This window comes from Cornus florida, unplaced genomic scaffold, assembly GCF_030987335.1.
Source record: "Cornus florida cultivar Cherokee Brave unplaced genomic scaffold, ASM3098733v1 CherokeeBrave_3.0.0_Hap2_Chr01, whole genome shotgun sequence".
NCBI classification, from domain to species: domain Eukaryota; kingdom Viridiplantae; phylum Streptophyta; class Magnoliopsida; order Cornales; family Cornaceae; genus Cornus; species Cornus florida.
Genome location: NW_026775571.1, coordinates 112,048,075 through 112,067,205, shown reverse-complemented (window position 1 = coordinate 112,067,205; position 19,131 = coordinate 112,048,075). Strand labels below are relative to the sequence as shown.

At 33.0% G+C, this 19,131-nt stretch overlaps 1 protein-coding gene and 1 long non-coding RNA gene across 2 annotated transcripts; one reads left to right on the top strand and one right to left on the bottom strand.

Moving 5' to 3' along the window:
* The first annotated feature begins 232 nt into the window (after window positions 1–232).
* LOC132280904 (agamous-like MADS-box protein AGL62) lies at window positions 233–796 on the top strand. The gene has a single exon (XM_059782660.1). The coding sequence runs from the start codon at window positions 233–235 to the stop codon at window positions 794–796; it is 564 nt and encodes a 187-aa protein (XP_059638643.1).
* Window positions 797–11,162: 10,366 nt separating this feature from the next.
* LOC132314216 (uncharacterized) lies at window positions 11,163–14,018 on the bottom strand. The gene is made up of 3 exons (XR_009483488.1): window positions 13,474–14,018; window positions 11,365–13,178; window positions 11,163–11,314 (listed from the first exon to the last, which is right to left on the bottom strand). It is a non-coding gene; the product is annotated as an uncharacterized LOC132314216 (long non-coding RNA).
* Between the last annotated feature and the right edge of the window lie 5,113 nt (window positions 14,019–19,131).

The window sequence follows — 19,131 nt, the reverse complement described above, 5'->3', positions numbered from 1 at the left end:
TCAATTGTTTAGGTTAAAGAGTAGTTTTGACAAAGTTAAAAGGTATTCAAGTCATTTTATATATTGTCAGAACTGTTTAACTAACTGTTAGGTGTGTGTAAAAAACATAACAATAATTTATAACATTGGTGATAGTTATTTTTGGCCAAATCTCATTGAAATTATACCTTCTTTTTATACTTTGCTTCTATATTTAGATTAGTGTGTTACCAAACTGAGTGCAAGTTGCTTGATGGAGAACAAGGAAAAGAAGAAAAGTATGGGGCGCAGAAAGATCGAAATCAAGAAAATAGAGAAGACAAACAATCTAATGGTTTCTTTCTCCAAGCGCAGGGGCGGACTCTTCAAGAAGGCTGCTCAGCTAAGTGCATTGTATGGTGCCAATGTTGTGATCGTCGTCAAGTCCCCCTTCGCCGAAAGGATTCATTCCTTCGGAACCCTGTCCGTGGACGCCGTCCTCAACCACTTTCTCTTCCAAAACCCAAGTGATCATCATAAGCAGGAAGTCTTGTGTATGGGCAAGAAAGATGAAGAAGAAAAAGTGATGGACGATTCAGATAGGCTTTGGTGGGACGCAGGGGTTGATGAATTAGGGTTGAATGAGCTTGAGGAGTACATGACTGCACTTAAAGGTTTGAGGGAAAACGTGGTAGCTCGGGCCAATGAGATGACCACGGCGAGTGCTTGTTCATCCAATGAGATGGCCATGTTGAGTGCTTATTCTTCTGTTGATCCTTTTATCGATATTCTAGATTTTGACTTCATTGAGTTTGATTTTGCGTTCATTAATAATTAGAGTTTCTACTGTGTGTGATTTTGATATATAAATTGATTTTGATATGGATAATGAAGTTTTATGTCTGTGTTTTTACTTTTTGCAGCAATAATATTTGCTAATTAATGAAAGTATACAATACTAAAATCATGTCCATAATTAGAAAAAAAAAGAATCAAACTTCAAATTGACTGAAACACCGTCGATGAATATACTGTTGGGATTTATATGCCCTGGCATAGCAAATTCCTATTTGGATTAAAGTGACATAAGTTCCTGACGTTTCTGAAATATTTATGTTTTATATAATTGGTGAATTCAATGTATTATATTTCGATTCATTATAAAATTGATAGTGTTCACTAGATTACAAGAGATATTTATATATGTATGTGATGGCGATCAATACATGAATATAAATAATAATCATAAATGGTTCATAGTCGGTAATTATGGATGGACTCATAATTGATTAAGACTTGAACTGGATCCGCGTTACGTTGAGATATATTGCGAGAGTCGTCGTATGCAATTACTCCCTATCACCGTCATAACATTTGACTCTTAAGCATGAGAAAATTATAGACTCTTTTATTAATTAATAATTAATTTGATTTGTTCGGCGGATTCTTCAGGATCCTTAGACCGATACTTTAGGTAATTATGTAATTAATAGTTAGAGGTTTATATTTTCAATATTTGCATCATTGCTACTTGTATTTATTTTGTATTGATTATGGTTGATCACAAAGTAAATTCGAAGGCCTTCGTATGTTTTTAGACAAAATGATTTATTATATATTTATTTATTTAAATTATTATTTTTGTCAAACAAATGTTTTATTGTGATCGAGCCAGAAATAATCAATGGTACCAAAATAAATATATTAATTAAGTAGTCGGATTGATGGCTTTATTTATCCGATAACTAATTATGCATAGAGGGGTCAAAGTGCAATATTGACTTAGTGGTTATTTATTATTTAATTGGAGTTCAATTAATTTCTTTTAGTGGAGTAGAAATTAATTTATGAATTAATTGAATTGGGTCCATGGATCGGGCCAATTATTAATTCATTGTAGCCAATAAAATAATAGGCCCAATGGATTCTCACTCATATTCCAACTTGATATTGGAATCATATTAGATTTAATACATGTGAATTAGAGATTGAGAAGAATTTGTTGTTTCCTTTTCTTTACCTTTATGTTACCTATAAATATACATGGACTACGAATATTTTAGGGGTAATTTTTAGAAGAAGGAAAAAAGAATAAATTTTCTCTCTCTAGAAAATTAGGGTTAGTGTTCTCATCTAATGGAGGCTCCCACAAGCCTAGTTTTCCAAGGTCATTCATGGAGGCTTATGAGTGATTCTTAAAGGCAAGACCATTACTAAGAAGATGGAGATCCATGGAAAAGGTGTCTAGCAAAAGGGATCTACAATAAGTGAGAACATTCACTTTAGAGGAGAGATCTAAGGTTTACTCAAACCTAGATGTAAGTATTCAATCTTTTAATTGAATAATACATCATGTTTTATTTTTGCATAAAACTTGTCTCTATGTGATGAATCAAGATCTATGAATTTAAATCCCTCGAAAAGTTTTTAAAACTTACACGTTTCCCAACAGTGGTATCAGAGCATGGTTTGATTCATTACTAGAGATCATGATTTTATCAAAATCATCATCATGGATCCAAATTATATATATATATTGATGTATGTTGATGTATGGTTTAATATATTGATACATGATGATGTATGTATAATTGTGAATGGATGATGATGTGTGTTTGGGCCATGGATGAAGCTTATCGGTTAATTGAATGTAATTGTATCTTTGAATAAATGTAATTAAGGCTTTGATTTAGCCGTTTGAAAATTCAATGATGTAATTTAATTTTTTCCCTTGTATTTCAAATTGTAAATATTTTTAAAGCCATGTAATCTTCATCAAAGGATACTATAAAATTTCAAGAAGGTCTAAAAGGGTTAAATTAGGCTTCAGGAATTTTTTGGAATTTTTTCGGAATTTTTCAGAATTTTTCTGGAATTTTTTGGGCTTAAACTTAATTTTTTGGATTTTTAAAATATTTTTCTGGAATTATCGGCGATTTTCCGGCGACCGGAGTATGGCCGGCGGCAAGGGACGGCTCCGGAAGGTGGACGGATGATCCGGTGTGGTGTGGTATACATGAGCGCGCATCAGTAACCGTCGGATCAAAGTTCAGCGAGGGAAAGATCCAGTGGAACGCGGCTGGAAGATGGTCCATGCACCACCAGTAGCAAGGCGCGTGTATGGCACGCGCCGGAACCAAGTCAGCGCGCATGGCGCGTGCTAGCGAGTGGAACGCGCTGGCAATTCGCACACGCGCGTGCCTGCGCGTAGGAGCGCGTGGCACGCGCTTCAGCATTCTCCCAGCGCGTGCAGCCCCGTGGGAGCGCATGGCACGAGCTGGAGACCTCTAGAGACGAGTCCAGGCGTGTGGAGAGGTTGGAAGGTGCGTGGTAAGCGCGTGTTGGCGCGTGTAAGACCATTCGGGCACATTCAGACCGCCGTTTTGCTTCTCCCGGTGCGTACTAGCCTCCAATGAGTGTTTGCAAGCCGATGGATGACCTTCCCGCAATACTTAGAGTAATTAAATGTTAAAAATTGATTCCATTGGCCATTTTATTTGCTTTATCTGTCATTTATTTATTTATGCGATATATGAAATGCATGGAATATATAATTGTTAATTAATTATTATTCATGCATTGGATCCGTGATATTTATTTAAATGGTTTGATTTATATTAATTAAGTTATGAAAATTAATTGGATTTGATTACTAATTAATTAAAGGGTACTTATTGGGAAACGGAAAAATTATTTTTGTAAATTATTTTTAAATGTGCCTCCAATTAAATATTAGTGAATCATTTAAAAGTTCAATTATTTTCTAAATTTAATTGGATTAAAATCAAGATGTTTTGCATTCATTATATCATATAAATGAATAAATCTAAAACCCCAATTATGAATGATTAAAAATTGAGTGGGAGCGGGGGTTTTTTTTTTACATTACCCCTTGGCCTTCGTTATTAAAACCATTGTAATTAGATCTTCAAAAATAAGGCCCCATGCATCATTTGAAGAGTCTTAATATTACAATAATGGTTGTGTCATGAAAATATTAATATTAAATGTTCATTGTAATTAGATCTTTAAAAATAAGGCCCTACGCATGATTTAAAGAGTCTAGATTATAATGACAAGATATTTAATGTTTTATTTTTCATTAGAGCATTAATAACGTTATACACTCAATCTAAAATCAATAGTGTTAGCTCCCCAACGGAGTGGTCTACACTAGGTGATTTTAGAAAGGCTAAGCATAATCGGGAATCATTTCATATAGATAGACAAGGCATTGTCTTAAGAGATATGGAGATGATGGGATTTACCCGCCAATAACAATAATGAACTTCACCAACCGAATAAGTTATTGGCGTATTGGTCATCTGATTTTTCATGCAGTGGTTAAGGGACCCATATACTATTTTAATGGAAGTGCTCGCCTAATAGTAAATGAATCTTAACAATAGTAATAATGAACTCCTCCAACAGGATAAGTTATTGACATATTGATTGGTTGATTTATTATGCTACAGAGTTGAGGGACCCGCATTAATTAAAAGGGATTGTTCACCAATAATGATAATGATCTCTTGTTCGATTGAGATTTATTATATTATGTGGTTAACAAACTCATTTTAATTTTAAATATGCATGACAGTATTAATAATTCAACTTGCATATTGTATGAATGCATTTATATTCAGATTAGTTATGTCTAATCCATATTATCTGTTTACTTACATATTCTATGATATTGGACCTCATTTATAATGACTGGAAAAGGAACTTAAATATTTTATTCACAACGTGGTGGTACAAAATGTATTTATTACTCCTAAACCTAATCCTTTTACTTTAAGATACCGAATTTGACATTAATGTTTTTAATAAATTAGATAAGGCAAATGATATGACTTGGTGCAATATTCTAGAATTTATCTCGAATGTGCTCCAAAGCTAACATTTAAATTATTTTATTTTCTTCAAGCATCATGTAAAATGTCAATGAGATGTTTTGGTGAGATTAGATAGATGATATGCCTAAGTACTGTGTCAAATTTAATACCATCAAGATAGCCTAAGGAACTCCAGTATGAAATTGAATTTTTGGAAAATGATTGTTTATTATTTAAAAATTAGCTGGAGATCAATATGGTTGACTTGGGTGATAAGTTTCAAGTTGACATGATTATTGCCTTGTTACCAAACTCGTTCGACTCTGTTAGAGTGAACTAAATAAGGAATCAGTTTGAGTTCACACTCGCTGATATTCTTATAGAATTGGTAACAGATGAAGGGATAATCAAGAGTATGGGCGTTCCTATCAATCTAACCTAGTCTATACCATCTTCTTCTAGGCCTAAGTGGACAGGCAAAGCAAAGAAGAAGGATGATAATAGGACTAGGCTAGCACAAAATATGGGTATCCAGAAAGTTAAAGGGAATAAGGCAGTGTATGTTGAGGGCAAATTAAATTATTTTTTTTACTGCTAACGAAAACACTAAAGGATGAACTGTCTAAGCAATGACGTGGCATAGGAAAATATATATTTAATCATTGAGCCATGTTATGTGGTTGTATCTATTAATTCCTGATGGATAGATTCTGGAGCCACTAAACATTTTTGCAATTCGTTGCAAGGATTTCAGGAATCCCGAAGCCTCGGTGATATGGAATATATTTGTACTTGACCTGATGTCAAGGTTGTAGCTAAGTCAGTGGGAGTATTACATCTGAAATTAGAGAGTATGAGGATATTAGTATTAGAGAACTATCTTTATGCACAGAAGTTAGACGCTATCTTATTCTTGTTACACTTGTGGTTTATAAAAACTGTGTTGTTATTTTGTAAAACTGGTTTTATAAAATTGAATAGATATGCGATTGTTTCTGGTGCATTGAAAGATGGTTAATATACTATAATCACAAACTCTTAAGATTTGCAGGATGCAGAAACTAATGTTGCATCTTCTAGATTGAATGTTAAGAGAAAAATTGTTATTTCTGACTCATTGTATTTTTAGTGTCTATTTTTGGGTTGTAATCAGTCAAAATGAGATTCAAAGATTGGTCAAAGAAGGTTAATTACCTAGTGAGGCAGAGGAGCCTAAACCAAACTTGTGAACCCTGTTTTGAAGGATAGATAACTCTAAGGGCTTAATCAGCCAGATGAAATAGACATAAAGGACAATTGGAGTCGGTACACACTGACACGTGTGGTCTTATGAACATCCAAGCAAGATTACTCACGTTTTGGATAAGTTTATCTGATGCAACACAAGTCTTAAACTCTTGGTATATTCTGAGAAGGTCAAGACTGATGTGGAGCACATATTAGGTAAACTTATCAAGACACTTCGATCTGATCGAGGAAATGAGTATTTCTTGGGATAGTGCAAAGACTATATGGTCAATGAGGGTGTTGTGTACCAGTTTTCCGCAATTGACGCTAAATGCATTTAGGTGTCAAATAGGAATAACAGAATTCCACTTAACATGGTTAGATCTATGATCAGTTATGCCACATTATCTCTTTCATTTAAGAATTTAGCGTTAATGACATCGATGCGCATTATGAACTGCATTCCATCTTAGTCTGTCTCAAGGATACCGTTGAGCTGTGTTTTTGACTAAATCTTAGTTTGAATCACATGCACATATGGGGTAGTCTTGCACATGTGCGCTTGATATGGACAAGTAAATTGGAAACAGATCATACGCATGATAGATTTGATAGCTACTCTAAAAGTCACTTGGACGGATTATTTTATGATCTCAATGATAAAAGTTGATTGTTTACACTCACTGTTTATCTATAGGAGAATCATATTATGAATCACATACCTAGTAGCATAATGTCAGAGAATATGGTATGAGTACCAGATGTACCACATATGAACACACTTTGTATAGAGATTTAGAATTATAGAAGAATTCCCTATTGATGCGTCAGCATCATCTAGTACACAGATTCCTTCATCGGTACATTGATGTAGTGGGAGGATAATTATCCAATCTGACAGAATCATGTTTTTAGGTGAGACCGTTATGGACATCCCTGTTAAACATAAGTTGGACCCAGTAAGCTACACGGAAGCGTGAACCGATATGGATACAGATCGTTTTGGCGAGTTACTATGAAATCAGAGTTGGAATCTATATATTCTAATAAATTCTGGGATCTTGTAGAACTTTCTAGTAGGGTGATACCTATGGAAGGTAAGTTAATCTACAAAAAGATACTAGAAGATTTCTTAGTGGAAAAATCATGAGTGTACAAGGGAATGTCATTATTTTTCTGATTCTATATATATTGATGACATCCTACTCATTTAGAATGATGTGGAAGTTTTGTCATCAATAAAGAGGTAGTTGTTCAATTACTTTTAAATGAAGGATTTTCAAGATGTAAGCTATATTCTTAGGATCAAGCTTTTGCAAGATCAGGTTAAAAGGAAAATAGGCTTATCTTAATAATCCTACATTAATAAAGTTTTGACCAGGTTTGATATGCATAACTCAAAGAATGAGTTCTTGCTTTATTGATATGGATTGCTCTCTCTAGTAAGTAGTTTTCCAAGACTAGCAGAGGAGATTGAGTTAATGAGACTGGAACTATATGCTTTGGCATATGGAAGTCTCATATATGCCATGGTCTATACCAAATAGGACATCCGCTACATAGTAGGGATAGTCAGAAGATATCAATCCAATCCTGAACTTGATAACTGGTCTGTTGTGAAAAATATCATTAAGTACCTAAAGAGCACTAATGATCTCATACTCATTTATGGATGTGATGATATGGTCCTAGTTAAGTATGCTAGTTCTGATTTTCAATCAGAAGTAAATACTATGAGGTTCATGACTTAGTGTATGTTCACTCAACGGAAGGGAATCAGTTAGTAGATTGTTAAGCAGATTTTAACTGCTAACTCAAACCTGCAGGTGGAGTACATTGCAGCCTTAATGGCGGCAAAGGAAGCATTTTGGTTTGATCTCACTAATTTTAGAGGTTGTGGAGCATACTAGTCTGCCTATCGAGCTATATTGCGACAATAGTGTAGAAGTAGTCCAAACCAATGACCCAAGGTTCCATAGAGGAACAAGATACATTGAGAGGAAGTATCATGTTCCACATGATATTGTCCGGTAAGAAAGTGTACTTGTGGCTAGAACATTGCATTGGAACACAACTTTGTTAATCTATTAACAAAGGTGTTATTGATTAATAATTTTGATCATCATCTGGATAACATTGGAGTTAGATGCAATTTGAATTGGCTATGAGGGCAAGTGGGAGCTGTTGGGATTTATATGCCCTGGCATAACAAATTCCTATTTGGATTAAAGTGATATAAGTTCCTGACGTTTCTGAAATATTTATGTTTTATACAATTGGTGAATGCAATGTATTATATTTCGATTCATTATAGAATTGATAGTGTCCACTTAATTACAAGAGATATTTATATATGTATGTGATGACGATCAATACATGAATATAAATAATAATCATAAATGGTTCATAATCGGTAATTATGGATGGACTCATAATTGATTAAGACTTGAACTGGATCCGCGTTATGTTGAGATATATTGCGAGAGCCGTCGTATGCAATTGCTCCCTATCACCGTCATAACATTTGACTCTTAAGTATGAGAGAATTATAGACTCTTTTATTAATTAATAATTACTTTGATTTGTTCGGCGGATTCTTCATGATCCTTAGACCGACACTTTGGGTAGTTATGTAATTAATAGTTAGAGGGTTATATTTTCAATATTTGCATCATTGCTACTTGTATTTATTTTGTATTGATTATAGTTGATCACAAAGTAAATTCGAAGGCCTTCGTATGTTTTTAGACAAAATGATTTATTATATATTTATTTATTTAAATTATTATTTTTGTCAAACAAATGTTTTATTGTGATCGAGCCAGAAATAATCAATGGTACCAAAATAAATATATTAATTAAGTAGTCGGATTAATGGCTTTATTTATCCGATAACTAATTATGCATAGAGGGGTCAAAGTGCAATATTGACTTAGTGGTTATTTATTATTTAATTGGAGTTCAATTAATTTCTTTTAGTGGAGTAGAAATTAATTTATGAATTAATTGAATTGGGTCCATGGATCGGGCCAATTATTAATTCATTGTAGCCAATAAAATAATAGGCCCAATGGATTCTCACTCATATCCCAACTTGATATTGGAATCATATTAGATTTGAGATATGTGAATTAGAGATTGAGAAGAATTTGTTGTTTCCTTTTCTTTACCTTTATGTTGCCTATAAATATACATGAATTACGAATATTTTAGGGGTGATTTTTAGAAGAAGGAAAAAGGAATAAATTTTCTCTCTCTAGAAAATTAGGGTTAGTGTTCTCATCTAATGGAGGCTCCCACAAGCCTAGTTTTCCAAGGTCATTCATGGAGGCTTATAAGCGATTCCTAAAGGCAAGACCATTATCAAGAAGATGGAAATCCATGGAAAAGGTGTCTAGCAAAAGAGATCTACAATAAGTGAGAACATTCACTTTAGAGGAGGGATCTAAGGTTTACTCAAACCTAGATGTAAGTATTCAATCTTTTAATTGAATGATATATCATGTTTTATTTTTGCATAAAACTTGTCTCTATGTGATGAATCAAGATCTATGAATTTAAATCCCTCGAAAAGTTTTTAAAACTTACACGTTTCCCAACATGTACAATGGTTATCACACATTTAAAAAGGAAAATATATATACTTATATCGAATCAATAATTTCACTGTTCTCGCTACGCTTTTTTGTTTTGTGAAATCCCTTTTCTGTGCTAAATCAGGTGCCAATCCAACAAATCCATGCTCCTCCGCTTTCGCCCTACTTGTCTACAATGGATTTGTGCTCCTAAACACCATGGCATCTTGGCATACCTTGCTACCTCCTCATAATTGGAAGTCGCTACATCAATGATTACAGACACCCTGACTAGGAGGAAATCTTATACAAAGAAAGATTGGTGTTCCGACGCAAGTCTCTCAAAGTGTGCTCTCGCTGTGTGTGTGTATGTGTTATAGTAGCCACCCTTTCCGCCGCGTCTTGCTTTGTTTGTGCCCCCTTTTCAAATGTATTGACATGCTTGGTTGTCAGAATTCCCCATTCAATTACCAGTACAGAAAGGAAATAAAGAGCTCTACCATTCGATCCTACCTACGCTTGCCCGAGGCACCTCTACTCTATACAGATGAAAGATTATGGGCTGGAGAGCTTTCCGTCTTTATGGTGGATTGGTCAGCTCATGAGCGATGAGACTTGGAGGATATATATATACAAAAGAATTTTCAGAAAACTCTATCAATGTATATAATGGTTTGCAGCTTCATCTTCATTATTAATAAACCAAAAATCCTTAGGGCCCGTTTGGATCGTGATAACGTTATATGTTATGATTTGGTATGATATGAAAACAATCGTTTTGGTATTGATATGTTTTTAGTAGAAATCGGAACCATGTTTGGTAACGACTGTTTTGTTTTTGATAATTGTATATCAAAAACATGAAAATGCGTTTGGTAATGTCATGTATTTTAAGGAATTTGAAAACAAAACACGTTTGGAAAGTTAGTTTTGTTGTCAAAATTCTGAATCAATAACAAGATATCTGTGTGGTAAAAGACTGTTTTGTTTTTGTTTTGAATAATTATATATATGAATACAATTATATGTTTATATGTAATAGTCCATTTTTCTTTATAATTTCAGATAATTTGTTAAAATAAAATATATATATTCTGCATTAAAGAGTTGGGAAAAAAAATTATGAATAAATTTACATGTATAAATAAGATCATGTGGGATGTTTATAAGGCATAAACATGATTAGTGACAACCAAATTACAAATCCAACTTTGTAATAATCTTTCAATGAGAGGAGATCTTTGCACTCCATTTATCTTTTTCTTTAGGCTTGTACTCCATTTAACTTTGTTTTGTTTCATATATATATATATATATATATATATATATAAATTCATTATGATTGAGAGAGAGAGATCCTTGTAGTTGAAACTAACAAGAAGCAAATGATGGACATTGACTCTTGTGAATGAGTTTACTTTAGTAAGATTAGTTTGAATCCTTCAAAGTACTAATATTTTTATTGTTAACTCATGAGACCGTTTCCCCTTTTCTCGAGTATTTATTTTGATAACCAACTTTTGAATATTTCATACAATATATCTACAACCATAAGCAGAATTGATAAATAGGAAGAAAGATTAAAAGCGAGCAATCAAAGATGATCCCTCTCTTATAAGAGAGAACAATAAATCACCCCGACAAAAATAAAAAAATAAAAAGAGAGGCATGCCATCAAACAACCTGCTAGAAAAATTATTGCCATCCAAACAAGTACTTGAAAATATTTTGTAGGATTTTAATCAATCATAAATAACATACCAAACCACAAGTTTTTTTTATTCATCACAAACTTAATAAATTGTTGTTGCACCATTCACATATATAGTTGCACATATAGGGAGCTAGAAATTCCTTAAAAATAGTACACACAACCGGAGATCACTAAAATTCATTCCATAAAATGTACACACACTTCTTTATACTTGCATAGGCCTCTATTTGATTAACTGAGAGATCACTAGCTTCCTGGAGTTGTAGCAACTGGAGAATGCGTCCTATAAATCCCACTGGTGCCATGTCCTTCATGAATTGTTTTTGTAATGATCATGTTTTAACCATGCTGCTCAATAAGGAAAAACTGCATATATCTTAGTACCCAAGAGCAGTTTGTAGAAGCACACTGAACATAAACTATGCACAATTTACAATAGTTATAGTGAACATAAACTATACACAATTTACACACACATACACTAATTGAATAGGTGCTATCTGAAATTGATTGGGTAAGATGATGATAAATATATTTCGTACTGGAAAACTCATAGACCCTTCCTTATTGAGAGAAGATAATCAAAGCAACTTAGCATCACAGAGCACAGATAGCTCATAGGCCTTCTTCAACAATCCATGCATTTCATATTCAAGACAATGAAATAAAACAATAAACAAAATTTGATCAATCAATATTTTTCAATATAATTACTATGCATGTCAAAACAACTTGGATTCTTAAAATAATTTAACATTTTCTTTCTTTTCAATTCAAATCCACTATTCAAAACTCTTTCAAAAATCCATTTCAAGTTTCAAAAATCAACCACATGCCTTTTTGGAATCAAAGTTTAAATTCATTTTTTTTTTTCGAAAATCCGGCATGGTTTCCCCTTAAAAAATGGACATTTCCAGATTGGTGGTGGCCCAATTGTTGAAACATATGAAATAAAATTTGATTTATTAGGTTGAATGATGTACTATTCAAATATAATTCATGATATACATATATATACATATATATAATCAATCTTCAGAATGGCAATGAATGAGTATTTGAAAGGTATCTCAGTCAAATGTGAAATTAAAAATAAAGCCATGTATCTTGCTATTTGGCAAATTAAACAATTGTATAAAGTCATTGTAAATACATCAACAAAATTCAAATATACTTGACCACTCCAGAAATGAGCCTTCAGGATTGTATAAAGTTAGACCCAATAATCTTGAAACTCTAGAAGTTAAGTTAGAAAAAAATCCAATTTCCGTGGCAAAAATTTCTGCAAACTCAATATTTTTCTAAAACATCGAACCCCCCTTGAAGAACACAGAAAATTTTAATATATATAGATACTCATATATAAAGAGTGGTTTTTCCCAGCAATAACAGTTGGATTTCACAGAACATCTAAAATAAATCAAAGGTGACCTATTTTATTTTATTTTTCTACACTGACATGTATCCAAAGTAGCAAAGAATTCAACAAAATCAGCCATCTATAAACATATGATGGAACACAACTAAGCATTTCAAATAACAGCAACCCAAATACAAATAAATTGATTTAGAGTAAACAAGCCAACAACATACGAATAGAATGTAAGACTCCAACCCAAAACCAGATTTTTTTTATTTTAATCCATGCAAGACACTCGATTTTCAGAAGTCACGTGTGTGTGTGTGAGAGAGAGAGAGAGAGTGACACAAAGAAATAGGGCTTACCTTGAGAGAGAGAGAGAGTGAAACAAAGAAACAGAGGCTTACCTTGAAACATCAAAGTCATTGTAAATACATCAACAAAATTGAAATCCCTAACCTGTTTGTACACATCCTCTTCAAAAATTGAACTCCTCTGGCCTAACTCTAACATCAAAATCGCATAGATGAGTCATGTATTCATCAAATGAAAAAAAAATCAAGAATCGATTAAAGAATCGATTAAACAACAGATCAATACACAGAAAAGCGCGCACGCACACACACACACACATATATATATATAAACATTTTAATCGCCGAAGAGGGTCAGGGAGTGAGAAGAATAAGAATCAAAATTTATGTATCCATTTTAATCGACCGAGTAAGTTTTGTGAACAAACACACACACACACACACATATACGTGTATAAATACAGAGAGAAATGGATTGGAAACAAACCTAGCAGCAGCGGTCGTCTGTAAATCGCCGAACACATCTTCGCGTCTCTAATGGAGGATTCCAGACTTCGGGTTTCTTCTTTAGGGCTTAGGGTTTGCTCCGATGGCCAACTGCAAGAGGTTTGACGGAAAGAGGGAAAACATTTTCACAGGTTAGGGCTTCGATCCGACCATGAAGTGACTGTGAGTGAAGGTGGAGCGAGAGATTCGGTCTGAATCATCTTTCGTAATCTATCTATGAGATGAGATGGAGAGAGGCTGGGATATATTGATAATTCCATCGTCGAAGTAGGGATCGAATAGAAAACTAGGGCTTGAGTTCTGTCAATAGAGAGAAGTAGAGAGAAGGTTGAGTTTGGCGAACGAGATAAAAGAAAGGCCAGCAATACCAAAAATGGAAGGAGGTAGCTGGTGGAGGAGATATGCCAGATCGGTGGTGGAAGAGTTTGTGTATGAAGTTATCGCCTCTGAAATCGCCTCCAAGGAGCTGCGCGAAGAGAGAGAGAGTGAGGCTGAAAAATGGGCCAGTTCTGATATGCGAATTTTTATACTTGATATCACCGCTATAGTTAAATGAGGGTTGATATGGTTTTGGTTTGGGTTGATATGGCCGCTACAGTAAACCATATCACCCAATATCACCAATTCTTTGATATGGGTTTTGGCCCAAATCTCATAATGTTTTTACACTGTTCAATACCACATCAGCCCACTCCAAACATGATATTGGCCCAAAAATAAAACCAAAACATGAAAACAATAACAGATATGGGCCTCCAAACAGGCCCTTAACATGGTATCTACATCAATACCACCACCGAGTACCTGCAATAAAAGAAAAATGAAAAATGTTATTTACTATATATATGGTAAATAGAGAAATCTGCTGACAGATGATTCAAGTAGATTAGGAAAAGTAATAAAAGAATTCACCAAGTAGAATACAGTGAATGATGGAAAACTGGTGAACTAGCATAATAAAAGAATTCAGTAATAGTTTTTCTACAATGCTCGTGTATAACAAATGACATAAGAGTCCTTGCTTAAAACATGCATGCAGTTTCTTTCAGTAGATAAGTTTATCTCAAACTTAGTCTGCAGAACCTAGGTTAGTAAAGTGATGCATTACACATCATTCAATTGATAAACTTCATTTAAGCAGGAGAACAATAACAAAGAAAACATATATATATATATGTGTGTGTATATCCCTTTGGTTTGCCAATAAACTAAAGGGCACTAATAAAACAGAAATATATTTGAAAGAATTGTTACTTCACCGCCAAAAAAAAGAAAAACTAGTACGACCTCCCAAACAACATAGTCAATGTCAACAAATAAAATAATTTAACCAGAATAGCTTATAGGCTATAGTATAGGCTATAGTATTTAAGATATAAAAATGAACATATTAATAGGCTATAGTATTTAAGATACAAACCAACCATGATTACACCATTACCAGATGGGTATCAATAGGCTCAGATTGATTGCGGTAAGGTTGAGTTGGGGCAAATTGTAATACCACTATATTTTAAAGGTATTATATATTGGGATTAATGATTTATATTTTTATTTAAATAATTTATTTGATTTATTTGGGATTACTTGTTTTTATTTTTATTTTTAAATGATTTGTTTTAGTTAATCGAGTGTTATGATTTAATTGTCTTATTTTTATTAATTTTATATTTCGTGATTATATATAATGATTATTTGTTTGTGTGCTTAATTATTGATTGAATTGTTGACGTGTTGATTTTATTGGTATGGTGTGACTTGGTTGTAATTTCTTATTTGTTTATATGCGTTATGTAATTAGTTATTTAATTTAAGTGTTTAAAAATTATTTAATTTATTTAAATTAATTGGATTTGGACTTAAGGGAAGTTGGACCAAAGGATGTAGTCTTGGGCTTGAAGGAAACCTTGTTGGGTTAATTAATAAAGGCCCATGGACAAGAAGATATTTAAATAATTATCTTTGTATAATTGTATATATATAATTATATGTATATAAAAATAATTAATTAATAATTATTATGGAGGGGTATATATGTCAATATGTATATATATTGATATATATAGGTATATATAATTTATTTAACTAATGATTATATATGTAATGTAATATACATATATATCTTAGAATATATGTGTGTATATATATTATTTAAAAGATAAATATTATTTCTTTTATATGGTAATCATAATTAGAAAAGGATTATGGTATTAACGTGGTTATATATACACATAGGATTAATTTATTAAAAAGGTTTTTCACGTTAGAAAAAAAATAAGAGAGGCAGAGAGAGAAGAAGAAGAGGAGGCCAGATCGGAGAAAAAGGATGCCAGAATTGGAAAAGACGATCAAAGCTTGAAGCGTCGGTTTCGTTTCGAAACCTTCAGGCAAGTTCTTGTCTAACTCTCCTCTTAGAACTCATAAGTTTATCACCTTGAATATCAGAATTTTAGACTAAATTTATTTGTTTAAAATCATGGTTAGATCGGAATAACTAAAAGGATAAATTATTATATTTTTATTTTTGGATTATTAGATTTTAAATTGTATATATAAGTGTTATATATATTTTTAAAATCAATTTATAGGTTGATCTTTGACCTAATAGGGTTAATTATGGTTTCTAGAGTTTTTGGTATTTTCTGAAAATTTTCTAGGATTTTTCGGGACTTGTTTTATATTTTTCTGATATTATTATAATATTTGTAAAATTATTCTGGTCAATTATTGTATATAATATTTTTATTTTATACACTGGAGGTTTCTGTAGCATTCGGCGCATCATCACAAGAGTTTAATCCTGTGCGGCGCGGTGTAGGATAGATGGGTGTACGCGCCAATCAGGGCCATTAGATTAGTTATATTAAAGGAGATTGATCAGGTGTGATTCGGCACATGGAGCTTCAGTGCACCACTAATCTGGGCGCTTGATGTAGTCAAGTCAACGGAGAGCTGATACGGTGCATCTCAGTACATGGAGTTATGGTACATGTGGGTTTTTAAACCCTTGATGAGGTCTGGTCAATAGGATTAGGATCCTATGCGGCGCGGTTCACCAGAGCTTGGAGAAGCAACCAACCAAAGCAAGCCAGCACGCGCCAAGAGTACATCAAGCGCGTGAGGGCGCGTGCAGGCACATAGACGCGCCTGCCAGTGAATGATGGCGCGTGGAAGCGCGTGCAGAGAGTGTGAGAGCGTGTGGCAGCTCGTGGGGGAGTGTGGGAATGCGTGTGAGGTCCTGGAAAGCTCTTGTGGGGTTCGGTGAATTCCCAGAGTTGATATTTTAGCTGTTAGGGTTGAAAACAACCATTAGAAGAGGTATTATTGGTGTTCTGAGAGCCATAGAGTACTATTACGGTATTAGTAGCATTTAATTGGCGTATACATAATTAATTAATATTTTTGTGATGGAAGGAGAGGTGGATATATATGTGTGTGTGTGTGGAAGATATTATACATATATATATTGTATAATATAGTAGTATATGTATATATCACTTAAGATGATTAAATTATTAGTCTTATTTGGTATATATGGATAGGCTGTTATTAAATTAATTATATGCATGTGATATGCATGGAATGCCTAGGTATATGTTGTTTTGTTGATAAGTTAATTTGCCTATGTATGAATTGTGTGGTTAGTAAATTAGTTTCTAAGGTTTGGTACATGGTTGAATTGTACGCATGGATAAGTTGCTAAAGGTGTAAATATATTGCCTAAGTATAGGGACGAATAAAATATAAATAGGAAGTATGGATGAGTTGCTAAATTAAAAGTATAAATATATATACTTAAGGAGGCATGGTTGAATTACCAGGGTATAAATAAATATACCTTCAGGAGGCATGGTTGAATTGCTAATATATAAAAAATATATATATTTATAATGGCATGGTTGATTTGCCAAAGTGTAATTATATTTCTATGTGTTTGATGATTAAAATATATCATCTATGGTTATTGTGTGTATAAGTTGGATTACGATTAGACATTCTTAAATTAGAATAGTCTAGTACTTACAGGTTAGTGTATTATTTTATACATATTAATAAAATAATACTGGTGGTGACATGGATGATTTGTCAAAATCTAGATATTGGCTGTGTGATTTAAATACTTAAAATCATTATTGGTTTTGGAAATTAAATGTAATATTCTTTTAATTATATTATATTGGTTAAATTATTAAATTGCTGTCCAGGATGGTATTAAGCTTAGAGGAGTTTCTTTAAAAAGAAATTGTGGATTGGACTTGGTATGATTATTAGTTAATCATTGATAATGGTTTTGGAGTTAATGCACCTAGTTATAGTTGTTATTATTATATGTGTGTGTGTGTGTGTATATATATATATATTATGGTATGTTAAGATTAAAATCTTTATTAGGTTTGGTTTTGATCTAAGATGATCTATTTATTGGTTTTCAGAGGTCTGGTAGAGAGAACTTGTTCGTAGGGTTTAACCCGCAATTTATTTTTCAGGTTTTTAGAAGTTCAAGTCTCAAGGTTGAGGATCCGCAGCTGAAGGACTTATCCATTCATTCATCTTATTTCAATGTAGGATATTTTCTTATTGTTAGATAATGGATCTTATTTAAAGACCATTTGATTATTGGATTATGTTATCAGGGATCCTTGATTTACAGGATTTTCGAATTGTAACTTTTAGAAGAATTATTAATGAAATTTTTATTTAATAGATTTTTATTCAGCGAATTATTTATTATTTTTATTTCTTTTTGTACTCGGTGCTTGTTTAAATATTTTAATTATTTTGATATCCTTTAATTTTTTGCGCGGACTCGATCAAGCCGTGTTCCGAAATCAAGGGGTATCACACAAATTGTTGGTCCTGATTATCATGTGCTGCTGCAATTTGAGAAGAAGATTCAATTTGACAGAAGAGTAATATAAACAGCATGACCCCTTATAATGTATTCAATAAAAACATGACGATTAAAATTTTTAAACGTGTATTTTAAACCTCAACCACACACTTCAATTAATTTTTTAATCTTCACCTCCATTTACAAAATTATATGCCATTTGATGATAATAAAAGAGAACACTGATGCAAAAAAATATTTAAACTTCAACCCCAGTATCCCTGCTAACTGAAAACATTTTTATACTTCAGAGCTAAATGATACTTCACTTTCACCCTTTCCTAAAAATTCCCCAGTATCCCTGCCAACTTACATTTGTGATGGCTTTCTTTAGTTGAGTCAAGTTATGAGTAATAAAATGAATTTTTCACCCAAAGAAAAGAAGAAGAAAATAAGAGACGAGTCTTCTCCTAAAAAAATAACCAGCAATTTTCAGAGTGGTTGCCAATTGCTTTGAGTCCATCCTATTCATGGGTTGAGGAAAGGAGAACAAACCAGAACCGGATAGGAAATTCAATAATCAATACAATAAATAAGTATAAAGCTTTCCACGGATAGGTGTTATAATTAAACACTATTTAAAGTTCCAACCGTGTTCATCCAGTTGCAAATAAAAGATTCTAAACCACATGCAGAGCAGCTAGGAAGCACATACACTACACATTAAGGAGTATCTTTGTTGAACACCGACCTTTAAGGACATTTTTTAAACATGTGTCTGTCACTTCATGTACGTGTCCACAATTT